The 23,048-nt window shown below is 42.7% G+C and overlaps 1 protein-coding gene across 3 annotated transcripts in view; it reads left to right on the top strand.

Moving 5' to 3' along the window:
- The window catches only part of LOC115148616 (ubiquitin carboxyl-terminal hydrolase 2), a 49,088-nt gene extending 40,537 nt beyond the window's left edge, over positions 1–8,551 (top strand). For all 3 annotated transcript variants that reach the window (XM_029690662.1, XM_029690663.1, XM_029690664.1), the window contains 11 exons: positions 2,086–2,136; positions 2,256–2,379; positions 2,961–3,072; positions 3,312–3,422; positions 5,038–5,102; positions 5,204–5,307; positions 5,430–5,510; positions 5,603–5,681; positions 6,149–6,256; positions 6,695–6,815; positions 6,980–8,551. In XM_029690662.1, coding sequence (XP_029546522.1) covers positions 2,086–2,136; positions 2,256–2,379; positions 2,961–3,072; positions 3,312–3,422; positions 5,038–5,102; positions 5,204–5,307; positions 5,430–5,510; positions 5,603–5,681; positions 6,149–6,256; positions 6,695–6,815; positions 6,980–7,070 — 1,047 coding nt within the window. In that variant the 3' untranslated portion in view covers positions 7,071–8,551. The remainder of the gene's footprint in view (positions 1–2,085; positions 2,137–2,255; positions 2,380–2,960; positions 3,073–3,311; positions 3,423–5,037; positions 5,103–5,203; positions 5,308–5,429; positions 5,511–5,602; positions 5,682–6,148; positions 6,257–6,694; positions 6,816–6,979) is intronic.
- Positions 8,552–23,048: the final 14,497 nt, after the last annotated feature.

Here is a 23,048-nt window from a genome sequence, read left to right on the forward strand (position 1 = left end):
TAAGGGGCCAAGCTCAAACCATGATAAACAGCTCCAGACCATTATTCCTCTTCCACCAAACTTTACAGTTGGCACTATGCATTTGGCCAGATAGCGTTCTCCTGACATCTGCCAAACCCAGATTCATCTGTCAGACTGCCAGCAGGTGAAGCGTGATTCATCACTCCAGAGAACGCGTTTCCACTGCTCCAGAGTCCAACGGCGGCGAGCTTTACACCACTCCAGCTGATGCTTGGCATTGTTCATGGTGATCTTAGGCTTGTGTGCGGCTGCTCGGCCATGGAAACCCATTTCATGAAGCTCCCAACGAACAGTTCTTGTGCTGACATTGCTTCCAGAGGCAGCTTTGAACTCAGTAGTGAGTGTTGCAACCGAGGACAGACAATTTTTCCGCGCTGCGCGCTTCAGCACTCGGCGGTCACGTTCTGTGAGCTTGTGTAGCCTACTACTTTGCGGCTGAGCTGTTGTTGCTCTTAGACGTTTCCACTTCACAAACAGCACTTACAGTTAACCTGGGTAGCTTTAGCAGGGCAGAAATTTGACAAACTGACTTGTTGGAAAGGTGGCATTCTATGACGGTGCCACGTTGAAAGTCCCTGAGCTCTTCAATACGGGCCGTTCTACAGCCAATGTTTGTCTATGGAGATTGCATGGCTGTGTGCTAAATTGTTTACATGTGGCTGAAATAGCTGAATCCACTAATTTGAATGGGTGTCCACATACTTTAGGCCATGTAGTGTATGTGTGGTGACAGTATTGACACTTACATTGACACAAGCTAAGTCTATACAGTGTAGAATCTATGCTTATGCTTAACCAGTATTCATATGAATGGATTGAATAGGGACAGTTAATTGCTGAATTACGTAATCATGTGTACAGTGGATCTCTCCGTACAGTAAATGTTAAATAATTGAGATCCATTCCATCAAAACCAACATAGTAGTTGTAGGGCTACTCACTCTCTTACCCATGTGTAGCACATCGCCCTGTGAATTCTATCACGTGGGCTGCTATAAAGTTATCACCTCAAGGGCGGCAGGTAGCCTAGTGGTTAGAGCATTGGGCCAGTAACCGAAAGGTTGCTAGATCAAATCCCTGAGGTAAAAATCTGTCGTTCTGCCCCTGAACAAGGCAGTTAACCCACTGTTCTTAGGCCATCATTGTAAATAAGAATTTGTTCTTAACTGACTTGCCGAGTTAAATAAAATAAATCCAAATAAAAAAGGGTCTGTGACATCACCATGCGATAGGAGCCTGTTGGTGGCTCTTTGTGGAATGGCGATGATTAGCAGAGCAGTGGCAGATTCCTCCAGTGACACTAAGTCATATGTGATTTGTGTGAGACGGTGACAACCCGTGTGAATGTATCACACAGCCCCGTGAGGCTCTCGCTATACGCCGCCTGAGGCTGTCATGTGTTCAGTATGCCGACTAGTTTCATCCCAGCTCTATGTGCTTACACTGTAGTAATACCCCACTGTTACTGTAGTAATACCATACCCTTCAGACAACGTTACACAACTCCAGTGAACATCCAACATGTCAGTGTACACTACTGTCATCAAAGGCCATACAGTTCACGCACTGTGTATAATTAAGCAATAAGGGTGTGGTATATGGCCAATATACCATGACTAAGGGCTGTTCTTACGCACGACGCAAAGTGGAGTGCCTGGATACAGCCCTTAGCCGTGGTATATTGGCCATATACCACAAACCCCCGAGGTGCCTTATTGCTATTATAAACTGGTCACCAACGTAATTAGAGCAGTAAAAATAAATGTTTTCATGTCCCACGGCTTTCAGCCAATCAGCATTCAGGGCTCGAACTACCCAGTTTATGATGTCCATGTTTTCACAACAGAGTGAAATACTCCGTGGGGGTAAATAGTAATACCACCAGTTTCTTTCAGTATTCACTGGATAGAGGGTTCTATTTCCTGACTCACAAGAGCAGGCTTAAACTGGTGACCTCGTGTTTGGTCCCATCTTCTTGTAAGTTGTCATGTACCATAGTGTGACTGAGCGAAGAAAGATTTCTGCTGTGCTCTAACCCGTGTCTCTCTTTCTTTGCCTCAAAAGAACTCCAAGAGTCCTCAAGGCCTGGTGGGACTGAGAAACCTCGGCAACACAGTAAGTAAACCATTACTTAAATCACTAACACACGAGTCTGTTTTTACACTGTGTTTATGTCTGGTTTGTAGTGGATCTGATGTCGTCTATCCTCTCTCTCTCTCTCTGTCCTGGTGTAGTGTTTCATGAACTCGATCCTGCAGTGTCTGAGCAACACTCCTGACCTGAGGGACTACTGTCTGAGGAACACGCACCGCACCGACCTCAACAACAACTGCAGGGCCAAGGCCGCTCTCATGGAGGGTAAGGCACACTACTGATCCAACAAGGAGCGCTTTACTTAAGCCTGAGTGCAAAGTGCATTATTAGAATAACATTAGGACGTTACCAGCTGTCAAATTCTGAAAAGGTTGGAAGTGGGCCAGTGTGGACTATTTGGTAATAAAACATAATAATAATCCATTATTTCCCTTAGGACAACATTGTGTAAAGAAGCACTAACCATGATTATGCAGCATAATTATCATCCTAAGAATATTTCCAGAACCACCTGGGGACACTATAATACTGACCTCTAATATGTAACATAACCTCTATGCTTAATACTTGGACAGATTGTGTCGTAAATTGATTTGAAATTTATAGGAGCTATTCTGCGCAAACACACACACACACACATACACACGGTTTGGAAATGATTAACATTTGAACAGTAGCTAAGGTCTGTCTGCTACCTGATTGTTATTCTTCACATGGTTCCTCTCCCCTGCAATGTGACCTCTGCTTCACAGTACAAGGGCTCTAAAAGTGGTCTCATTTTCTTTCCCCTGTCTCTCTCTCACTCCGTCTCCCCGTCTCTTTCTCTCTCTCTCACACACACACAGAGTTTGCCAAACTCACTCAGACCCTATGGACGTCAGTCAGCAGCGAGGCCATCAGTCCCTCAGACTTCAAGACCCAGATCCAGAGATACGCGCCCAAATTTGTGGGATACAAGTAGGTTCATTCAGAAAAGGGCTGTGGTCTGTTCTAGTAATTATATTTCTATGGTCATACGTGTGCCGTGAGAAAGCGAGTTCATAAATTTGTGTTAGCTATTAAAAACAGCATCTCGCGCTCTCTCTCCCTTTCCCAGTGAGGCATTAATGTCTGTTAATATCTTTCATTTTCATTTCTTATTTTGTGGTTGGAAAAAAAAGAAAGCTTTTAAAATGAAATGTCTTTCTCTCCTCTAGTCAGCAGGACGCTCAGGAGTTCCTGCGTTTCCTATTGGACGGCCTCCACAACGAGGTCAACAGGGTCACAGTGCGGCCCAGGCTCCCGGCCGAGGACATTGACCACCTCTCGTAAGTCTCACCTCCTGTAGCACCAACCCAGGAGCTTGTTCAGTAGTTTTAACCGTTTTGAAAAGGAAAATCAGCGTTTCTTAGTGGACAAGCCTAGGTAGTCCCTTACCGTTTCAGTCCGTTTTCTTCTGTTTGGTGCCTACCCACTGGGCACAGACATTAATTCGACGTCTATTCCAAGTTGGTTCTACGTCATTTCATTAAAATGACGTGGAAACAATGTTGATTCAACCAGTGTGTGCCCAGTAGATAATGAACCTGACCTGTTCTCCTAGGATTAGACATGCCTAGGCATGCCTAGACATGCCTCATGATATTCAGGCAGTTAACTGCCTTTGTAATGAGTCATGTTTTATTGGTTAAAGATATTCTCCGGTACTTTTGTATACATTTTAGCCAGTAGTTCTGAAACTAGCACCCAAGAGCCTAAAGTGGTCCCTGAAAACTGTACACTACTTCACAAATGTGTGGATAAGTGCACCATGTCATTGCTCTCTCTCTCCTCTACTGTGTGCATCTTGCTAGCTCTCACTCAAATGGTGAGAGGCTGTAACTAGAATTGCTAGGGGGCTGGCCCATGTGGGGGTAAATGTAGGGAAAATGGCATAGGACAGCTTCCAGAAAACAGTTACTTTCAAACTAGGTATTTCGTGGCTAATTGAAATAAGTCAGTAATTCTGTTAACAGATTATGCATGCATACATGAACTACACATTGCTACATACAGCCCAAAGCTACAGGTTTCAAAAATACTTACTAGTCAGAAAAGTACCAGAGCATGTTATGCTCTGCCACACGGGGCGGCAGCGTAGCCTAGTGGTTAGATCGTTGGACTAGTAACCGAAAGGTTGCAGGATCGAATCCCCGAGCTGACAAGGTACAAAATCTGTCGTTCTGCCCCTGAACAAGGCAGTTAACCCACTGTTCCTAGGCCGTCATTGAAAATAACATTTTGTTCCTAACTGACTTGCCTAGTTAAATAAAGGTAAAATAAAATTCAATGTCTATTCCACGTTGGTTCAATGTAATTTCAATGAAATGACGTGGAAACAATAATGATTCAACCATTGTGTGCACAGTGGGTTGTATCTTAATGTTCTCTGAACTATTTGAGAACATTCACAATGTCAAACCAGTTGGAGAACATTCCTAGAACATTACAAAAATGTATATGAAATGTAGCCATGTTTGAACTTATGGGAAACGTTCTGTTAAAGTAATGAAATACCAAGAAAATACTGGGGCGGGTTTTCAAGTTCCCTTAATGTGCTGAGGATCTTCCAAAAGCCAAGCAACTATCCTGCACCATTCCCAGAAAGGTGTTGAAGGTTGCATGCAAAATAACCATAGGACAACCACGCTCTCACTAAGCTCTAAGAAACATATGGTTCTCAGACCGTTATGTGCTAGCTGGGGAATGTATGTTCTAGAGGACAGGTTGTTTGACCGTAAACTGACCTGGGATCTGTATTAGAGAGGAATGTGTCTGTTCTACAGGACAGCTTGTTTAACATAAACTGACCCAGGATCTATGTTAGAGAGGAGTGTGTCTGTTCTAGAGGACAACTTGTTTGACTGTAATCTCACCTGGGATCTGTGTTTGTCTCCTCCACAGTGACAATGAGAAAGGGAAGAAAATGTGGAACAAATACCTAGAGAGAGAGGACAGCAAAGTGGTCGGTGAGTGACTGAGAAAAAGTGTGCGTATTACAAGTGTGTGTGTGTGTGATGTCCAATGTGTATAATTGTGTGTGTGTGTATGTCTGTTTCTCTCTGTGTAGATCTGTTTGTTGGCCAGCTGAAGAGCTCTCTGACCTGCAGTGAGTGTGGTTACTGCTCCACAGTGTTCGATCCATTCTGGGACTTGTCACTACCCATCGCCAAGGTCAGTGTACACAGACATGCAAGCAGGCATGGACACAGGCACAGACGCGTGCACACACACACACACACACACACACACACACAAAGAAAGCTGTGTCTGACTGAGGGTGTTTGCGTCTGCAGAAAGGTTCAGGGGAGGTGAGTCTGACAGACTGCATGCGATTCTTCACCAAAGAAGATGTACTGGATGGAGATGAAAAACCGGTAAGGGACTACTGCGCTTGGTGTGTGAGTGAGTGTGTGAGACTGAGTTTCTACATGTAATGACCAAACCCTCTCTTCCACTCCTCCTTCAGACATGCTGCAGGTGTAAAGCCAGAAGGAAATGCACTAAGAAGTTCACCATCCAGAAGTTCCCCCAGATCCTTGTGCTTCGTATCCTTTCTACTACATCATATTGGTTCCCCCAACATTGGTTCCCCCAACAATTAAGTTACTCTCAATCTTTCTAATTAACTCATTCTAGGAACTTTGCAGCCAAAATCATTGTAATGTTATGTTTCAAACAGTGTATTGAATGTCTATGGTTCTGGGGTTAACCCAGTAGCCAGCTGAGCTATGAAAGCTCAATGCTACTTCAATATCTATAGATGCTACTATGCTATCAATAGCTGTCTATTCTACCATGCTATCAATATCTATAGATGCTACTATGCTATCAATAGCTGTCTATTCTACCATGCTATCAATATCTATAGATGCTACTATGCTATCAAAAGCGGTCTATTCTATCAATTGCTATCAAAATCTATAGATGCTACTATGCTATCAATAGCTACTGTATCTATGCTACTATGCTCGAACTGTACATGTGCTTGTCCTTGACGGAGCCTGTCTCCCAGACCTCAAGCGCTTCTCAGAGAACCGCGTCCGAACCAGTAAACTCTCTACCTACGTCAACTTCCCCCTCAAAGAGCTGGACATGAGGGAATTTGCCTCTGAAAACAGCAGTAAGTAGTACCCACACACACACACACACACACACACACACACACACACACACACACACACACACACACACACACACACACACACACACACACACACACACACACACACACACACACACACACACACACCAACAACAACAACAAGATCTGTAAATAGGCTACCACTCTGTCTCCAGCTACTTTTATATTTTTAGAATTGCTCGACTGACTAGATCAACTGGCTTCATTGAACTCAGGACACACAGTACACACACCCACGCACACACAGTTCAAATGACTTGCTTTATAGTCTATAGGTATGCCATCCTCTTTGTAAATCAGGCTTAACAGGCATTGTCTTTCAATAATGATAGGGTGTCTGTTGAAACTGAATGAAGGCATCAGTGATGTCAATGACATAACACTAATCTCTGTCTCTCTCTGTGTGTGTGTGTGTAGTGAATGCAGTGTATAATCTCTATGCGGTGTCCAACCACTCTGGGAACACGCTGGGTGGCCACTACACAGCCTACTGCAGGAACCCAGCCCTGGGGGAGTGGTACAGCTACAATGACTCCAGGTATGTAATGACGCCATGATGTCCCCTCCACCCTATATTACGAATCAGAGTCAATAGCTCTGTTTTCGGTGTGTTTGTGCCTGTATCTATCTATATTTCTATATCTCTGTGTCTATAACAACGCTCTAACTAACACACACTTGTTCTCTGCGTCCTCCCTACAGGGTGAGCCCCATGTCATCCAGCCAGGTCCGCAGCAGTGATGCCTACGTGCTCTTCTACGAGCTGGCCTCCTCCTCTCATTCACGCCTGTGAAGCTACATGTCATGGACATATAGGCTACGTAAAGCCTGGCAGCCTGGTCATATGGATAATATATGGACTACATAGATCTACACAGCACCTGGATCCTATGCAACGAGCCTAAAAGGCCTGTGTCTGGTCTGTTAGTTGATTTTTGAGCCTTGCTCTGTATATATGTATACAGTAGCCCTTGGCACCATGGATTCAGCTACAACACATAGGCTGCACTGCCAGGATACAGATATTGAGTTGAGGTTCAACCATAGCAGTTCTCCCGGGGACGTTGGGAAGAGTGGGTGTGTGCGTGTGCAGTCGCCATGCCGACGGTGAAAATATATATATTTTTTATGCACTACAACGAGGTCTCTAAGACCCTAAGCCGGAGTTTCGTCATTCACTTCAAGGCCACCACTGAGACATGAAAGACTATCACATGACCTTCCGTTCTGTAAATTATTCTATTTAAACAAATGTCACCATATTTGTGACTTTAGAGATGGATGGATGACTCTCTAGCACCATCTGGCGTAGAATGAGGTCAGTGTTTGTCAATGCGTGTATGAACAGTTGTAAAAGGCTTAAACATAACTTGGAATTACTTCAAACAGTATTTGACCTGGGTTCCTATACTATTTGAAACTCTTTCAAATACTTTAAGCTTTTGCTTAAGCCTGCCTGGGGTGCCAGGTTTGCAGGGTTTGCAGAGCACGTTTGGGACTTTTCCATTTGTTCCATTGCAACAGGAGAGCTTAATCAAGCACAGCTAAAGTATTTGTAATGATTTTAAATAGTATTTGGACCCAGGTTCATATTTATTAGTGTAAATAATAAAGCTGGGTTTTTTTCTACAAAAACTAGAGTTTGTTATTGGACAAATTCAGCTAATCCCTAACCCATTTGGTCTGTATTCGTGCGTTTGGTGTCTACGACCCTGATCTGTTCAAAACAAGGACTCACAATTGTGTAATTTTCTATCTAATATTCAAACACACCTGTACAGTAAATGGCTTTGATTAAGAGAAATCTTCTCCACCTGTGCCAACTATGAACTCCTAAAGGGACAGTTCAGAGAAATTACATGTTTAGATATTTATTCCCTTATCTTGAAAGCAGTTTATTGCCAAACAGGGACTACAATCCACACTTTGTTCAACTAGTCTCTGCTAACAAATGCTAATATTATTATTAGCATTTTTTAAATCAGAAACCAATGTAGGTTAATCTTCTCCATTAAGCATGTTTTAAATATCATGTCCAAATGATCTCTATAAATGGATTTTGTTGCCCAGTTAACCATGACTTTAAACAATTCAGAGTATTAAGGCACCATTCCTTAATGCAGAAAACAACACAACGGCAGCCTGTCACTTGGTTTGCTAGAGCTAAGCTAAGAGATGGGGTTGGGGGGGGGGGAAGTGTTACCACTTTCCATTATGGAGATGTGGATGTCTAATTAATTGCATTTTTCAGCAAAATTAGATGACAATAATTCATTTGGATGTCTTCATTTTACACTGTGTACACCTGCCCCCCTAAATGTCTAAATGCCCAAGGCCTGTATTGATAAAATGTCTCACGGTAGGATTGCTGATCTAAGACTAGGTCCCACCTGTCCATAAAATCTTATTCATTGTGATATTATAAAGCAAAAAACTGATCCTAGACCAGAACTCCTACTCTGAAACTATTTGTGAATACGGGCCATGAGGTCAACATGAGAAGTGATGTTGGTTCAGTACTGATCCACTGGGGGGTGGTGTCTCCACTAACATACTCCCATGGGAGATTGTGTGTGAGTCCAAGGTTATTCAAGTCTAAATCCTCTCAGTAGCAGCAGCTTGGCCCAAACACAGTGGATAGTTGTTGTTTTGCGTGGGGCTAATGTGGAGGTAACCTGCCTGCTGCCTTTCTTTGTGCTCTCTTTCTACCTCTCTCTTTCTCTGTCTCTCTCTACTCTCCCTCTCAACTCTGTCTCTCTTTCTCTTCTCTCTCCCTTCTCAGCCTGCCTCTACATCTAGGTCAGAGTCACCCCATTTCTCTCCTCAGTGACCTCTGGCTGGAGACTAATCCTTATGTCACTGATCTTGTTAATGTGGGTATTAGAGAGTGTGTGGGTGCATGTACATGTGCGTGTGTGTGCATATTCAAACTTGTGTAAGTGGGTATTTATTTGTAATTTTTACATTTATTTATAGAGGATGGGTCACCATTGAGACCAGGGTCTTATCTGCAAGGGAGCTCTGTGAAAAGGAAACATACAGTAAATACAACAAAATAAATCAAAAACACAACTCTCACATACAGTATTACCTCCCTTATACTCTAAACTGTCCAATGGAGACCAGCGAGCCCAATTTCAAGGTGTGCTGAAGGCTATCCCATGAGCTGGGGGCATAAAAACTAAAAGCATTTTTACCCAGGTCAGTGGAGACCCGCGGGACCTCCAGAACCAGCCAGTCTAGAGAGTGGGTCTTAAAATGTCTGGATCTCCAGTTTATACATGAGCTGAGGTAGTGGGGGAGTTTCTGAAGAACCTCTTTACAAAAAGTAACCAATGCTGGGCCCTTCTGGTAGTCAGAGACTCCCAGCCAACATAACTATACAAAATGCAGTGATGTGCACGAAAATCGTTCCCAGTGATAAAACGCAGTGCTGAATCTAAAGGTTTTAAAGCAGAGGCTGCAGCATGCATGTAGATTATATCACCATAATCAAGTACTGGGAGAAGCGTTGCTTGAACAGATCTTCCTTCTACTTTCCAAAGTGAGGCAGGATTTATTTCTCTCGGTGCTGTCTCTCTGTCCTTCCTACCCTCTGTGTCTCTTCTGCATCCACTCTTCTTCCTTTTCTCAAGGCTGGTGAGTGCAGCTTAGAAGCTTTAGTTTAACAGGGTGCTGTGTTGGATTAACACCCCAGAGTCTAAATCGAATTAGCATAATACATACAAATCGCCATCATGTTTAGAAAGCAGCTGTTCAGAGCCAGATTCATTTTTTATGGACTTTGTTGTCCTTAAGCCATTTTGCCACAACATTGGAAGTATGCTTGTCGTTATTGTCCATTTGGAAGACCCATTTGCGACCAAGCTTTAACATCCTGACTGATGTCTTGAGATGTTGCTTCAATATATCCACATAATTTTCCTTCCTCATGAAGCCATCTATTTTGTGAGGTGCACCAATCCCTCCTGCAACAAAGCACCCCCACAACATGATGCTGCCACCCCCGTGCTTCACAGTTGGGATGGTGTTCTTCTGTCTTGCAAGCCTCACCCTTTTGGCCATAACATAATGGTCGTTATGGCCAAACAGTTCTATTTTTGTTTCATCAGACCAGACATTTCTCCAAAAAGTACAATCTTTGTCTCCATGTGCAGTTGCAAACCATAGTCTGGCTTTTTTATGGCGGTTTTGGAGCAGTAGCTTCTTCCTTGCTGAGCGGCCTTTCAGGTTATGTCGGTATAGGACTCGTTTTACTGTGGATATAGATACTTTTGTACCTGTTTCCTCCAGCATCTTCACAAAGTCCTTTGATGTTGTTCTGGGATTGATTTGCACTTTTCACACCAAAGTACATTCATCACTAGGAGACAGAACGCGTCTCCTTCCTGAGCGGTATGACGGCTGCGTGGTCCCATGGTGTTTATACTTGCGTACTATAGTTTGTACAGATCAACGTGGTACCTTCAGGCGTTTGGAAATTGCTCCCAAGGATGAACCAGACTTGTGGAGGTCTACAATTGTTTTTCTGAGGTCTTGGCTGATTTCTTTTGCTTTTCCCATGATGTCAAGCAAAGAAGCACTGAGTTTGAAGGTAGGCCTTGAAATACATCCACAGGTACACCTCCAATTGACTCAAATTATGTCAATTAGCCTATTAGAAGCTTCTAAATCCATGACATAATTTTCTGGAATTTTCCAATCTGTTTAAAGGCACAGTCAACTTAGTGTATGTAAACTTCTGACCCACTGGAATTGTGATAGTGAATTATAAGTGAAATAATCTGTCTAAACAATTGTTGGAAAACATACTTGTGTCATGCACACAAGTAGATGTCCTAACCGACTTGCCAAAACTATAGTTTGTTAACAAGAAATTTGTGGAGTGGTTGAAAAACGAGTTTTAATGACTCCAACCTAAGTGTATGTAAACTTCCGACTTCAACTGTATACACTCTGTCGCTAATACTCGCTTTACACTACTCTACACAATATACATTCTATACACACATGTGCACATCACTTTCTCGGTGCTCGGATGTGTAAAGGCATTCCATGCCGTTTCTCACATATAATAATTTGGGGGGGGGGGGTGCTTATGTTTGTCCTGATATTGCAAAAATGTGAGTACAACTAGTGTGTTGTCTGCCCTACATGCACAAACAACATTAGGATATCTTAATTCATCTTGGAAATATAGACCAGTAAACACAGAGATACAATAGGTGGAAATATCAACTATGAATATTTATGATGAATGTAATCTTTACTTTTTGGTAGCTGATTTATAGACAAGTTCTATAACTTGCGGTATAGCTTGTGCTTCCAGGATTGGACTCTTAAGTCACCTCATTATTAAGAAGTAAGCTTTGATTCATTGCTAGTCCAATACGATTGCCTGAATCCAACATGACCTTCCGCTGGCTCACTGCATTTGTGTTTCGCATTGGGAAGTTCCAGTGCACAGTCCACCATCCCGGCTGTCATCCCGGCAGTCATCCCGGCTGTCATCCCGGCTGTCATCCCGGCTGTCATCCCGGCTGTCTGCCCTGGAGTTGCCGTATACAGTGCCTTCAGAAAGTATTCACACCCCTTTAGTTTTTCCACATTTTGTTGTGTTTCCGCCTGAATTTAAAATGGATTAAATTGAGATTTTGTGTCACTGGGCTACATTTCCATTTGACATTTTAGTAATTTAGGAGACGCTCTTACTCTGAGCGACTTACAGTTAGTGCATTGCAGAGGAGGCTGGTGGGGGGAGCTATAGAAGGATGGGCTCATTGTAATGTCTGGAATGGTATTAATGGAATGGTACCAACCATATGGAAGCAATGTGTTTGGCTCCGCTCCATTGATTCCACTTCAGCCATTACAATGATCCCGGCCTCCTATAGCTCCTCCCACCAGCTGCCTCTGGTGCATTCATCTTAAGATAGCAAGGTGCGACAACCACATATCACAGTCATAGTAAGTATATTTTTCTTCAATAAAGTAGCTATCAGCTAAGTCTGAGCTACAGTAGTAAGGGGGAAAGAGTCAAGTGTTAGTTCACAATACCCCATAATGTCAAAGTGGAATTATGTTTTTAGAAATGTATTAAAAATGAAAAGCTGAAATGTCTTCAGTCAATAAGTATTCAACCCCTTTGTTATGGCAAGCTTAAATAAGTTCTGGAGTACAAATGTGCTTAAGACGCATAAGTTGCATGAACTCACTCTGTGTGCAATAACAGTGTTTAACATGATTTTTGAATGATTACCTCATCTCTGTACCCCCACACATACAATTATCTGTAAGGTCCCTCAGTCGAGCAGTGCATTTCAAACACAGATTCAACCATAAAGCCCAGGGTGGTTTTCCAATGCGCCACAAAGAAGGGCACCTATTGATAGATGGATAAAAAAATATATATTAAAAAAACATGAGCATGATGAAGTTATTAACTACACTTTGGATGGTGTATCAATACACCCAGTCACTACAAAGATAGAGGCGTCCTTCCTAACTCAGTTTCCGTAAAGGAAGGAAACCACTTAGGGATTTCACCATGAGGCCAATGGTGACTTTAAAACAGTTACAATGTTTAATGGCTGTGATGGGAGAACGCTGAGAATGGATCAACAACATTGTAGTTACTTCACAATACTAGCCCAATTGACAGAGTGAAAAGGTAGCCTGTACAGAATAAAAATATTTAAAAAAAAACACATCCTGTTTGCAACAAGTAACTGCAAAAAATGTGGCAAAGCAATTCACTTTTTGTCCTGAATACAAAGTGTTATGTTTGGGGCGAATCCAATACAACACATTATTGAGTACCACTCAACATATTTTAATGTTGGCTGCATCATGTTATGGGTATGCTTGTAATCGTTACAGACTGGGGTGTTGTTAAGGATAAAAAATAAACTAAATGGCACTAAGCACAGGCAAAATCCTAGAGGAAAACTGGGTTCAGTCTGCTTGCCACCAGACACTGGGAGATAAATTCACCTTTCAGCAAGACAATAATCTAAAACACTAGGCCAAATCTATAATGGAGCTGCTTATCAAGAAGACAGTGAATGTTCCTGAGTGGCCAAGTTATAGTTTTGACTTAAATCTGCTTGAAAATCTATGGCAAGACCTGAAAATGGTTGTCTAGCAATGATCAAGAACCAATTTGACAGAGCTTGAAACATTTTGAAAAGAATAATGGGAAAATGTTGCACAATCCAGGTGTGCAAAGCTCTTAGACTTACCCAGAAAGACTCACAGCTGTAATTGCTGCCAGAGGTGATTCTAACATGTATTGAGTCAGGGATTGAATACTTATCTAATCAAGATTTATGTTAGACGGATTACCAGGATGTGTACTCCGAGCAGGCGCTGACCAACTGGCAAGTGTCTTCACTGGCATTTTCAAACTCTCCCTGGCCGAGTCTGTAATACCTACATGTTTCAAGCAGACCACCATAATCCCTGTGCCCAAAAACACTAAGGTAACCTGGCTAAATGACTACCGACCAGTAGCACTCACATCTGTAGCCATGAAGTGCTTTGAAAGGCTGGTCATGGCTCACATCAACACCATTATCCCAGAAACCCTAGACCCACTCAATTTGCATACACGCCCTAACAGATCCACAAATGATGCAATCTCTATTGCACTCCACAGTAGCCTTTTTCTCTCCGTCAACGAGATCAAGATAAAAGGAGATGACTGTGGACTATAGGAAAAGGAGGACCGAGCACGCCCCCATTCTCATCGACAGGGCTGTAGTGGAGCAGGTTGAGAGTTTCAAGTTCCTTGGTGTCCGCATTACCAACAAACTAACACGGTCCAAGCATACCAAGTCAGTAGTGAAGAGGGCACGACAAAATCTATTCCCCCTCAGGAGACTGAAGAGATTTGGCATGGGTCCTCAGATCCTCAAAAGGTTCTACAGATGCACCATCGAGAGCATCCTGACTGGTTGCATCACTGCCTGGTATGGCAACTGCTCGGCCTCCGACCGCAAGGCACTACAGAGGGTAGTGCGTACGGCCCGGTACATCACTGGGGCCAAGCTTCCTGCCATCCAGGACCTCTATATCAGGCGGTGTCAGAGGAAGGCCCTAAAAATTGTCAAAGATTCCAGCCACTCTAGTCATAGACTGTTCTCTCTGCTACCGCACGGCAAGCGGTACCTGAGCGCCAAGTCTAGGTCCAAGAGGCTTCCTAACAGCTTCTACCCCAAAGCCATAAGACTTCTGAACATCTAATCAAATGGCTACCCAGACTATTTGCATTGCCTGCCCCCCCCCCCCCGTTTACACTGCTGCTACTCTGTTATTATCTATGCATAGTAGCTATAGCCTGTGGCAAAAATGGGGGGACACGAACAACAGGTATAGACCAATCAAAAAGGTTCTTTATTATAAACCAAAAACTATTAACTTTAAACAAAAAAAAGGAATGAGGTGTGGAAATGTCTTAATGTAGGGTGTATGTAAAGTGCAGGGCTGCATGAATCTGTGTGTGTGAACATGACAGAGTGGAAACTACGTAAAACTAGAAAGGAACCAACAAAACAGGATCATACCTGGAGGAGCAGAGAGAGAGAGAAGAGTGGTTAGTGAAGCAGTTTAAATACCCTGAGCCCAGGTGGCTCCAATCACTAACGACCCTCCTCTGCCTGCAGGAGGAACCGCCCCTGCACTGCAGAGGAGGGGCCGTGACACTTTAATAACTCTACCTACATGTACATATTGCCTCAATTACCTTGACTAACCGGTACCCCCTGTATAAAGCCTTGCTATTGTTATTTTACTGCTGCTCTTTATTTGTTACTTTTATTTCTTGTACTTAATTTTTGTAGGTCTTTTTTTTAACTGCATTGCTGGTTAAGGGCTTGTAAGTAAGCATTTCACTGTAAGGTCCACACCTGTTTTATTCGGTGCATGTGACAAATAAAATTAGATTTGATATGATTTATATGACTTGTAAAATGAGGGATGCCTGAAACGTGCCAATTCTTTGATCAGTTGTGTTTCTGTGCATTCTAGTTTAAATCACTTTTTAAAAATTATGTTGGACCTTCTCTTAAAATGACACTCCTTTAAATTAACAAAGGCCACGCTCTACCTTCAACATGACAATGTTGTCATTGAACCGGGATTATTTAGTCCTTTATTATGACAAATAATGCATATTTTCATGTTTTTATCCCATTTCCTATAAAGGCAGTAGTAAGGCACAGGAGTAGGAGGCTGCTTTTTGGAAGTGGTGTGGAGGGGTTGGAGAGCTGCGGTCACTCGTTCCAGTTCCTCAATTGGCCGTCACAGCTACAGCTTCCAAGGCTACAAGGAAGAACATAATGAAGCAACTGGGCATGTAGCAATATGTTGAGGTGGAACAACATCAGGAACAACATCAGACTGGCCGTGAACGTGTCGTTGCTCACAGAGTTGGAGTCAAAGGGGCCTGAGACCGCAAGGACTGTCATATACTATAAGAGAATTGAAGACTGTTCTTTGCTGTATAACCAGGTTTTTCAGCATTTCCTTGTGGAGAAATGTGCATCCAGGAGGAGCAGAGGACACAATGGAAAAATACTTTTCGACATGTACCACTCACAGCAGACACCTGAGCACATCAAACTGCACATCATCGCAGCCTTGAAAGATGAGTCATCTAATCTGAGTTGTGATAGATACTTCAGCACTGGGAATGGGGATAGACTTTAAGGGTGTCATGTAGTCAACTCAATTGAAGACAACGTGTTGGAGTTTCAAATAAGATGAGACTGTATGTGTCAAACAGTACCAGCTGCAAGCAGGTGAAATTGTTACAGCTCTTTGATAAGGTCATGCAACCAATATCACCCAAACATGACTGCTGTGATAATTGTGCTACCTCATGCAACTGCAAGGACGTATGTGAGGGCAATTCAAGTCTTTTGGAGAGGCATGTAGGACAACAATAACAACCCAGATATAGGCTGGTCAGTGAAGAGCATAGGCAATACCTGAGAGAGAAATTACATGACCTTGCACTTGAGATGGCGCACGCAGGTGTTCATGGGTGTCACGCCCTGACCATAGAGAGCCTTTTTTATTCTCTATTTTGGTTAGGTCGGGGTGTGACTAGGGTGGGTAATCTAGTGTGTGTATTTCTTTGTTGGCCTGGTATGGTTCCCAATCAGAGGCAGCTGTTTAGCGTTGTCTCTGATTGGGGATCATATTTAGGCAGCCATTTCCCCACTGTCTTTTGTGGGATCTTGTTTACGTGTAGTTGCCTGTGAGCACTCCATAGCTTCACGTGTTCGTTTATTCTTTATTGTTTTTTGAGAGTTTCATTTAATAAACATGTGGAACCCAGATCACACTGCGCTTTGGTTCGAGTACGCTTCCAACGACGTTCATGACAATGGGAGTGTCTCTGTTTATTGCGCATCAGCCAATGGCGGTAACCCTGACAAAATAATAGACAACATTCTGAGTGCAATTCCCTTTTCTGAATTTAGGAAATGTTTTCTGCTCTGCCTATTACTGACATTAGACATGAATAGCCCTACCCTCTATCATCATAGAGTTTTTTGGGGATGATGAACACTTGAGTGGTCATGATTATGATTCAGTGTTGGGACAACTTGGGGCTTTTGCAAACACAACTGTGTATACATGAATACTTTTACATGTTGATTAATACTGTAGGTATTGTCTCATCTGCTTAACACCTCAAAAGACTTATGGTATGTAGTCTAGGATAATATTTTTGTGGAAACAGGCCCTTTTACCATTGAGCTGTGGAATAGTAGAATATATGCCATACACACACTGTAAATAAATAATTTAGCTTAAATATTTGTGGGCCAAGATGTGACCTGTCACCCATAGCAATTTTTTTACTTTCACTTTTCTCCTTAATAAATATTCCAGATTTGGAAACATTAATGCTCAGTGGATTGTATGACAGCCTTATTTGGCTGAAATAAGTAACAAAGTATACTACTATAAACTTTACACAACTTTCAAAGTAGAAAAATTGTGGGCTTTCCCCCCAGTGTTGGCCCAAAGAGTTGTGAAAAGGCTATAGCATTTGTTATTGCTCTTGCATGGTGTACACATCACAGCCCATACAACGTATTCCTTCATCACGTTTCAGACAGCAACAACAGGAAGAATGTTAACAGTACATTACATTGTAAGTAAAAGTAATTACACAAGTAAATGATAAGAAAAGGTACATAGAATATTTTCAGTTAAAGGAATTACACAAATTAATCCAACCAAGAATGTAGCGTTATAAAAGTAAATACACCTTTTGTGAGTCTACATTGTCATTGGTTACAGTACTGTCTTATTTCCTCTCTTACATTACTTCTCTAACTGTCATTTCAGTTCATTTCCATTCTAGGGTCTCAGCACTACAGCTGAAATCAACTGGCAAAGTTTGTGCCTCTGTCTGCGTGCCAAACGAGCAGACAATTTGTTCTTCTCACGGTGTATGTTCCGTTTGTGGTTGCTGATCCACAACACTAGGTCCTCATAGTCCAATTTGTGCAACAGGTTTATTTGCAACTTCTGGAAGCTTGGGTAGAACCTGCCAGTGGTCAAAGCAAACACCTTCTGATTAAGAAGCACACTTTCTATATGGTTAATGTCCTCAGATCTACTTGAGATTGAGGGCTTTCCAGACTGACTTCAGCTCACAGTCTTAATCAAATCGCTGCATGAGGTCTGTCTGCCCTCCAATGGTCCTGCTGACTTTCTGTGCAATGCCAAACTGGACATGGGCCCCTTGATGTTGGATGAAGTCTTTTGTGAGGCGTACATGGTGTTTGCAATTCTTGCATCAAATACTTTGTTATTTCTCTGGGCCGATTACCTTGAAGACATATACCAATTATTTCCAAAGGACCTCTAAGTATCCTTGACTTTGTACCAGAAGTAGTTGTAAACAAGCAGGTCACCCGTGATAGAAGTCAATATTAGATGCACATCCATGTGTGAGGGAGATGTGGAAACCGGCCACTAGGGGCAACAGTGAGCGCTGTTACGTTCAAGAAGGTTTCGGTTTTACTGGGGCGTTGTGGATGGGCACAAGCATCTACCTCCGATTCCAAAGGTTGCATGTTCTAATCCAGTGATGGAAGGTTGTTTTTGATATTTTGGTTTTCAGCCTATCCCAAACCTTAACCCTTAATGCCTAACCTTAAGAATTTGGGGTCAATGCCTAAACATAACCCAAACTGTAATAAACAATCAAACAAAAGTTCACCTGTAGCTGCATGGCCTATTCCATTGACAAAAGTTAGCTGTAGATAACTATGTTGTTCGTAGGTAGAACACTTTAACTATACAGTGATCACTTTCATTGTTGTCACTTACAGCCAATGATGCTGCAAATTAATTCCTACATTTTTGTCCATTAAAATAACATAAAATTGATCAGAAATACAGCGTAGACATTGTTAATGTTGTAAATGACTATTGTAGCTGGAAACGGCAGATTTTTTTAATGGAATATCTACACAGGTGTACAGAGGCCCATTATCAGCAACCATCACTCCTGTGTTCCAATGGCATGTTGTGTTAGCTAATCCAAGTTGATCATTTTAAAAGGCTAATTGGTCATTAGAAAACCCCTTTGCAATTATGGTAGCACAACTGAAAACTGTTGTTCTGATTAAAAAGAAGCAATAAAACTGGCCTTCTTTAGACTAGTTGAGTATCTGGAGCATCAGCATTTGTGGGTTCGATTACAGGCTCAAAATGGACAGAAACAAAGAACTTTCTTCTGAAACTCGTCAGTTTATTCTTCTTCTGAGAAATGAAAGCTATTCCATGCGGGAAATTGCCAAGAAACTGAACATCTTGTACAACGCTGTGTACTACTCCCTTCACAGAACAGCTCAAACTGGCTCTAACCAGAATAGAAAGAGGAGTGGGAGGCCCGGTGCACAACTGAGCAAGAGGACAAGTACATTAGAGTGTCTAGTTTGAGAAACAGACGCCTCACAAGTCCTCAACTGGCAGCTTCATTAAATAGTACCCGCAAAACACCAGTCTCAACGTCAACGGTGAAGAGGCGACTCCGGGAAGCTGGCTTTCTAGGCAGAGTTGCAAAGAAAACGCCATATCTCAGACTGGCCAATAAAAATAAAAGATTAAGATGTTGACGTTGAGACTGGTGTTTTGCGGGTATTATTTAATGAAGCTGCCAGTTGAGGACTTGTGAGGCGTTAGTGTATATCTGGCGGCTGGTCATCTGTTGCTGAGCCTGGGTCCCTGAAATAGGCCTTGTCTCGCTGGACTCTCAGTGCTTTCATGAACAGACACTCTTTTGGTACTTGAGGGGGATCGAGACAGCCGTGGCACATCTTTCAGAACCATCCTCATGCACTGTTGCACCTACGACACTAATTTAGTGAGCCCAAGCAAGCAAGACATTTGATTGGTTTGATGTGTTGAACTGAATTATTTTTTTTTTCTTGTACTTTTACCCCTTTTTCTCCCCAATTGGTAGTTACAGTCTTGTCTCATCGCTGCAAATCCCCTACGGTCGAGAGCCATGCGTCCTCCGAAACACGACAAGCCGCACTGCTTTTTGACACTGCTCGCTTAACCAGCCGCACCAATGTGTCGGAGGAAACACCTTTCAGCTGGCGACCGAAGTCAGCTTGCAGGCGCTCGGTCCACCACAAGTAGTCGCTAGAGCACCACGTGACAAGGAAATCCCAGCCGGCCAAACCCTCCCCTAACCCGGAAGACGCTGGGCTAATTGTGCGCCGCCTCATGGGTCTCCCGGTTACGGCCAGCTGTGACACAGCCTGGGATCGAACCCGCGTCGGTAGTGACACCGCCTTAGACCATTGCGCCACATGGGAGGCGTCATTGATTTACACTGGGTTCCAACCCTTTTTAGCAGATGTTGTGCCATGGCCTTCCCCAGGGAAGCCTGGTTCTCGACGAGGCTATCATAAAGCTAGAGAACTGTTAAATTATATTTTCCTACAAATATAAACACTTTCAACACATTCTATCGTCACATTGCACAAAAAGTTTGGATGCAATCTTGTTGGCTTTGTTTACATGTAAACCATTAGCAACGTAGCAAACCTCCATTACTTATAATTTTTTTACCAGTTTTTCACTCTTAAAACGCCCTTCAATTACCTTCACTAAACTCATGGACCATGTAGTTAACCATGTTATCTCATATTGTACTTTTGCACATTACATACCTGAATTACCAGGGTGGAATGATGAGATGGAGAAAAGTTAGTAGTAGTCTGTACCAGGCATTCTCCAGGAATGAAGAAGAAACATCCAAGACCTCACGGTCCCACTAATGCTCCCCATTGACGTCAGAGCTCCCCCTAGCGGCAGTAAGCATACGCATTACTTTCTATGCTGATATCTGGGAAGCGAAGAAAATTATACAAGGGATGGCTCCATAAAATAACAAACTAAATAAAACATATTTGTGTGCATTATATATTATCAGCAGTTGGAAGTAGTATTTTATCTGAACTGAGCACAGCATACAATTTCCTAGTTTGGCCCATAATAATGCAATCTGCATTCCTGTTAAATTATAAATCATGGTTCTCAATGTGTTGTTTGGCAGTGGTTTCAGATAGAGGAAGGAGGCAGGGCTCTGGTTCTTTGCCACAGTGGTTGTGCAGGAGGTTCAGTCTTGGACTGGTCTCAGGCCAATAGAATCTCCCCTTATCATCTCACCAAACCCAGTCTAGCCCTGTCCGGTCTGGCAAAACTAACCCCTCCCCAAACTCCCCAGCCTCCCACTAAACTCCAGACCAACAAAGATCCCTCTCACCTAGAGGAGACAGAGAGAGAGATTACCGTGGGATATGTGTCAACAGCAACCTTGGGAAAATCCTCTGCATTATCATTAACAGCAGACTCGTACATTTCCTCAGTGAAAACAATGTACTGGGCAAATGTCAAATTGGCTTTTTACCAAATTACCATATGACAGACCACGTATTGACCCTGCACACCCTAACTGACAAAGAAACAAACCAAAACAAAGGCAAAGTCTTGTCATGCCTTGTTGATTTCAAAAAAGCTTTTGGCTCAATTTGGCATGAAGGTCTGCTATACAAATTGATGGAAAGTGGTGTTGGGGGAAAAACATATCCACACCATCTCTGGTCTGATGAAACCAAGATTTAACTATTTGGCCTGAATGCCAAGCTTCACTCCTGGAGGAAACCTGGCACCATCCCTACGGTGAAGCATGGTGGTGGCAGCAACATGCTGTGGGGATGTTTTTCAGCGACAGGTACTGGGAGACTAGTACAGAGAGATCCTTGATGAAAACCTTCTCCAGAGCGCTCAGGATCTCAGACTGGGGCAAAGGTTTACCTTCCAACAAGACAACGACCCTAAGCAGACAGCCAAGGCAATGCAGGAGTGGCTTTGGGACAAGTCTCTGATTGTCCTTGAGTGGCCAAGCCAGATCCCGACTTGAACCTGATCGAACATCTCTGGAGAGACCTGAAAATAGCTGTGCAGCGACGCTCCCCATAGACCCTGACAAAGCTTGAGAGGATCTGCTGAGAAGAATGGGAGAAACTCCCAAAATACAGGTGTGCCAAGCTTGTAGCGTCATACCCAAGAAGACTCGAGGCTGTAATCACTGCCAAAGGTGCTTCAACAACGTATTTAGTAAAGGGTCTGAAAATATATGTAAATGTGATATTTCAGTTTTTTAACAAATATTTCTAAAACCTGTTTTTGCTTTGTCATTATGGGGCATTGTGTGTAGATTGAGGGAAAAAACGATTTAATCAATTTCAGTATAAGGCTGTAAAATAACAAAATGTGGAAAAAGTCAAGGGGTCTGAATACTTTCCAAATGCACTGTACCTACAGTACAACCAGGTCATATTAATTAAGAACCAAATGGAATAAAACGGACTGAAAGAGGGAGGACTACTTGGACTTGTTTGTTAAAAAAAAAAAAAACAGATTGCAGTTGCCAGAGTAGCCTGGAGCAGGCATTTTCATTGACAGATGTATGTCTCCTTGTTGGTCTGTTTTGTTTGTACTTTATTTGGTTTTTACATCATTTTGTATCTATTTACTTACTTTGTCCTCTGATTTGGCAGTTGGGGCTGCTGCTCCCGCCTAATAGAGTGATTTGAATAGTAGCATTTGAATAAATTTGGTTACACACAAACAGGATGAAACCATGATGGCCAATAAACCAGTGTGGTATCACTTTCATGGTTCAATATTCGGTTTCCCCTTCCTCTGTACTGTTAATGAATAGATAAGGTGTGTGTTTGTGTGTGTGTGTCTGTGTGCGTTACGCTCACTGTCTGGCCAGTTGACAATACTGGCTCTGGGGCTCCCTCGTTGGTCTGGGTGGATGTGGGGGTGGCCTCTGTGGGGTTAGGTGTTGGGTCGATCACTGGAGTAGAGGTGTAAGTATCAACAGTGGAAGATGCAAAGATGGACACATCGGTAGTAGTAGTCTCTGGGTTTGTAGGTGGTGTTGTTGGGGTGGGTGTATTTTCCGCAGGTGCAGGAGAAATGTATGCATAGAGAATGGCTGACGATAAAAGAGGAAGAAAGAGTTAACAGTCACCAATGTTCACACCTACTATATAAGCACCTTCAAATAAATCTCTTCTTTTAGATTTTTTAAAAATTCATTACTCAATGCTCATTCGTTTTTATACACTGAGTGTACAAAACATTAGGTACATCTTTCTAATATTGAGTTACAACCACTTTTGCTCTCAGAACAGCCTCAATTCAAATAAAATTAGAA

Source organism: Salmo trutta, chromosome 15 (genome assembly GCF_901001165.1).
Source record: "Salmo trutta chromosome 15, fSalTru1.1, whole genome shotgun sequence".
NCBI classification, from domain to species: Eukaryota; Metazoa; Chordata; class Actinopteri; order Salmoniformes; family Salmonidae; genus Salmo; species Salmo trutta.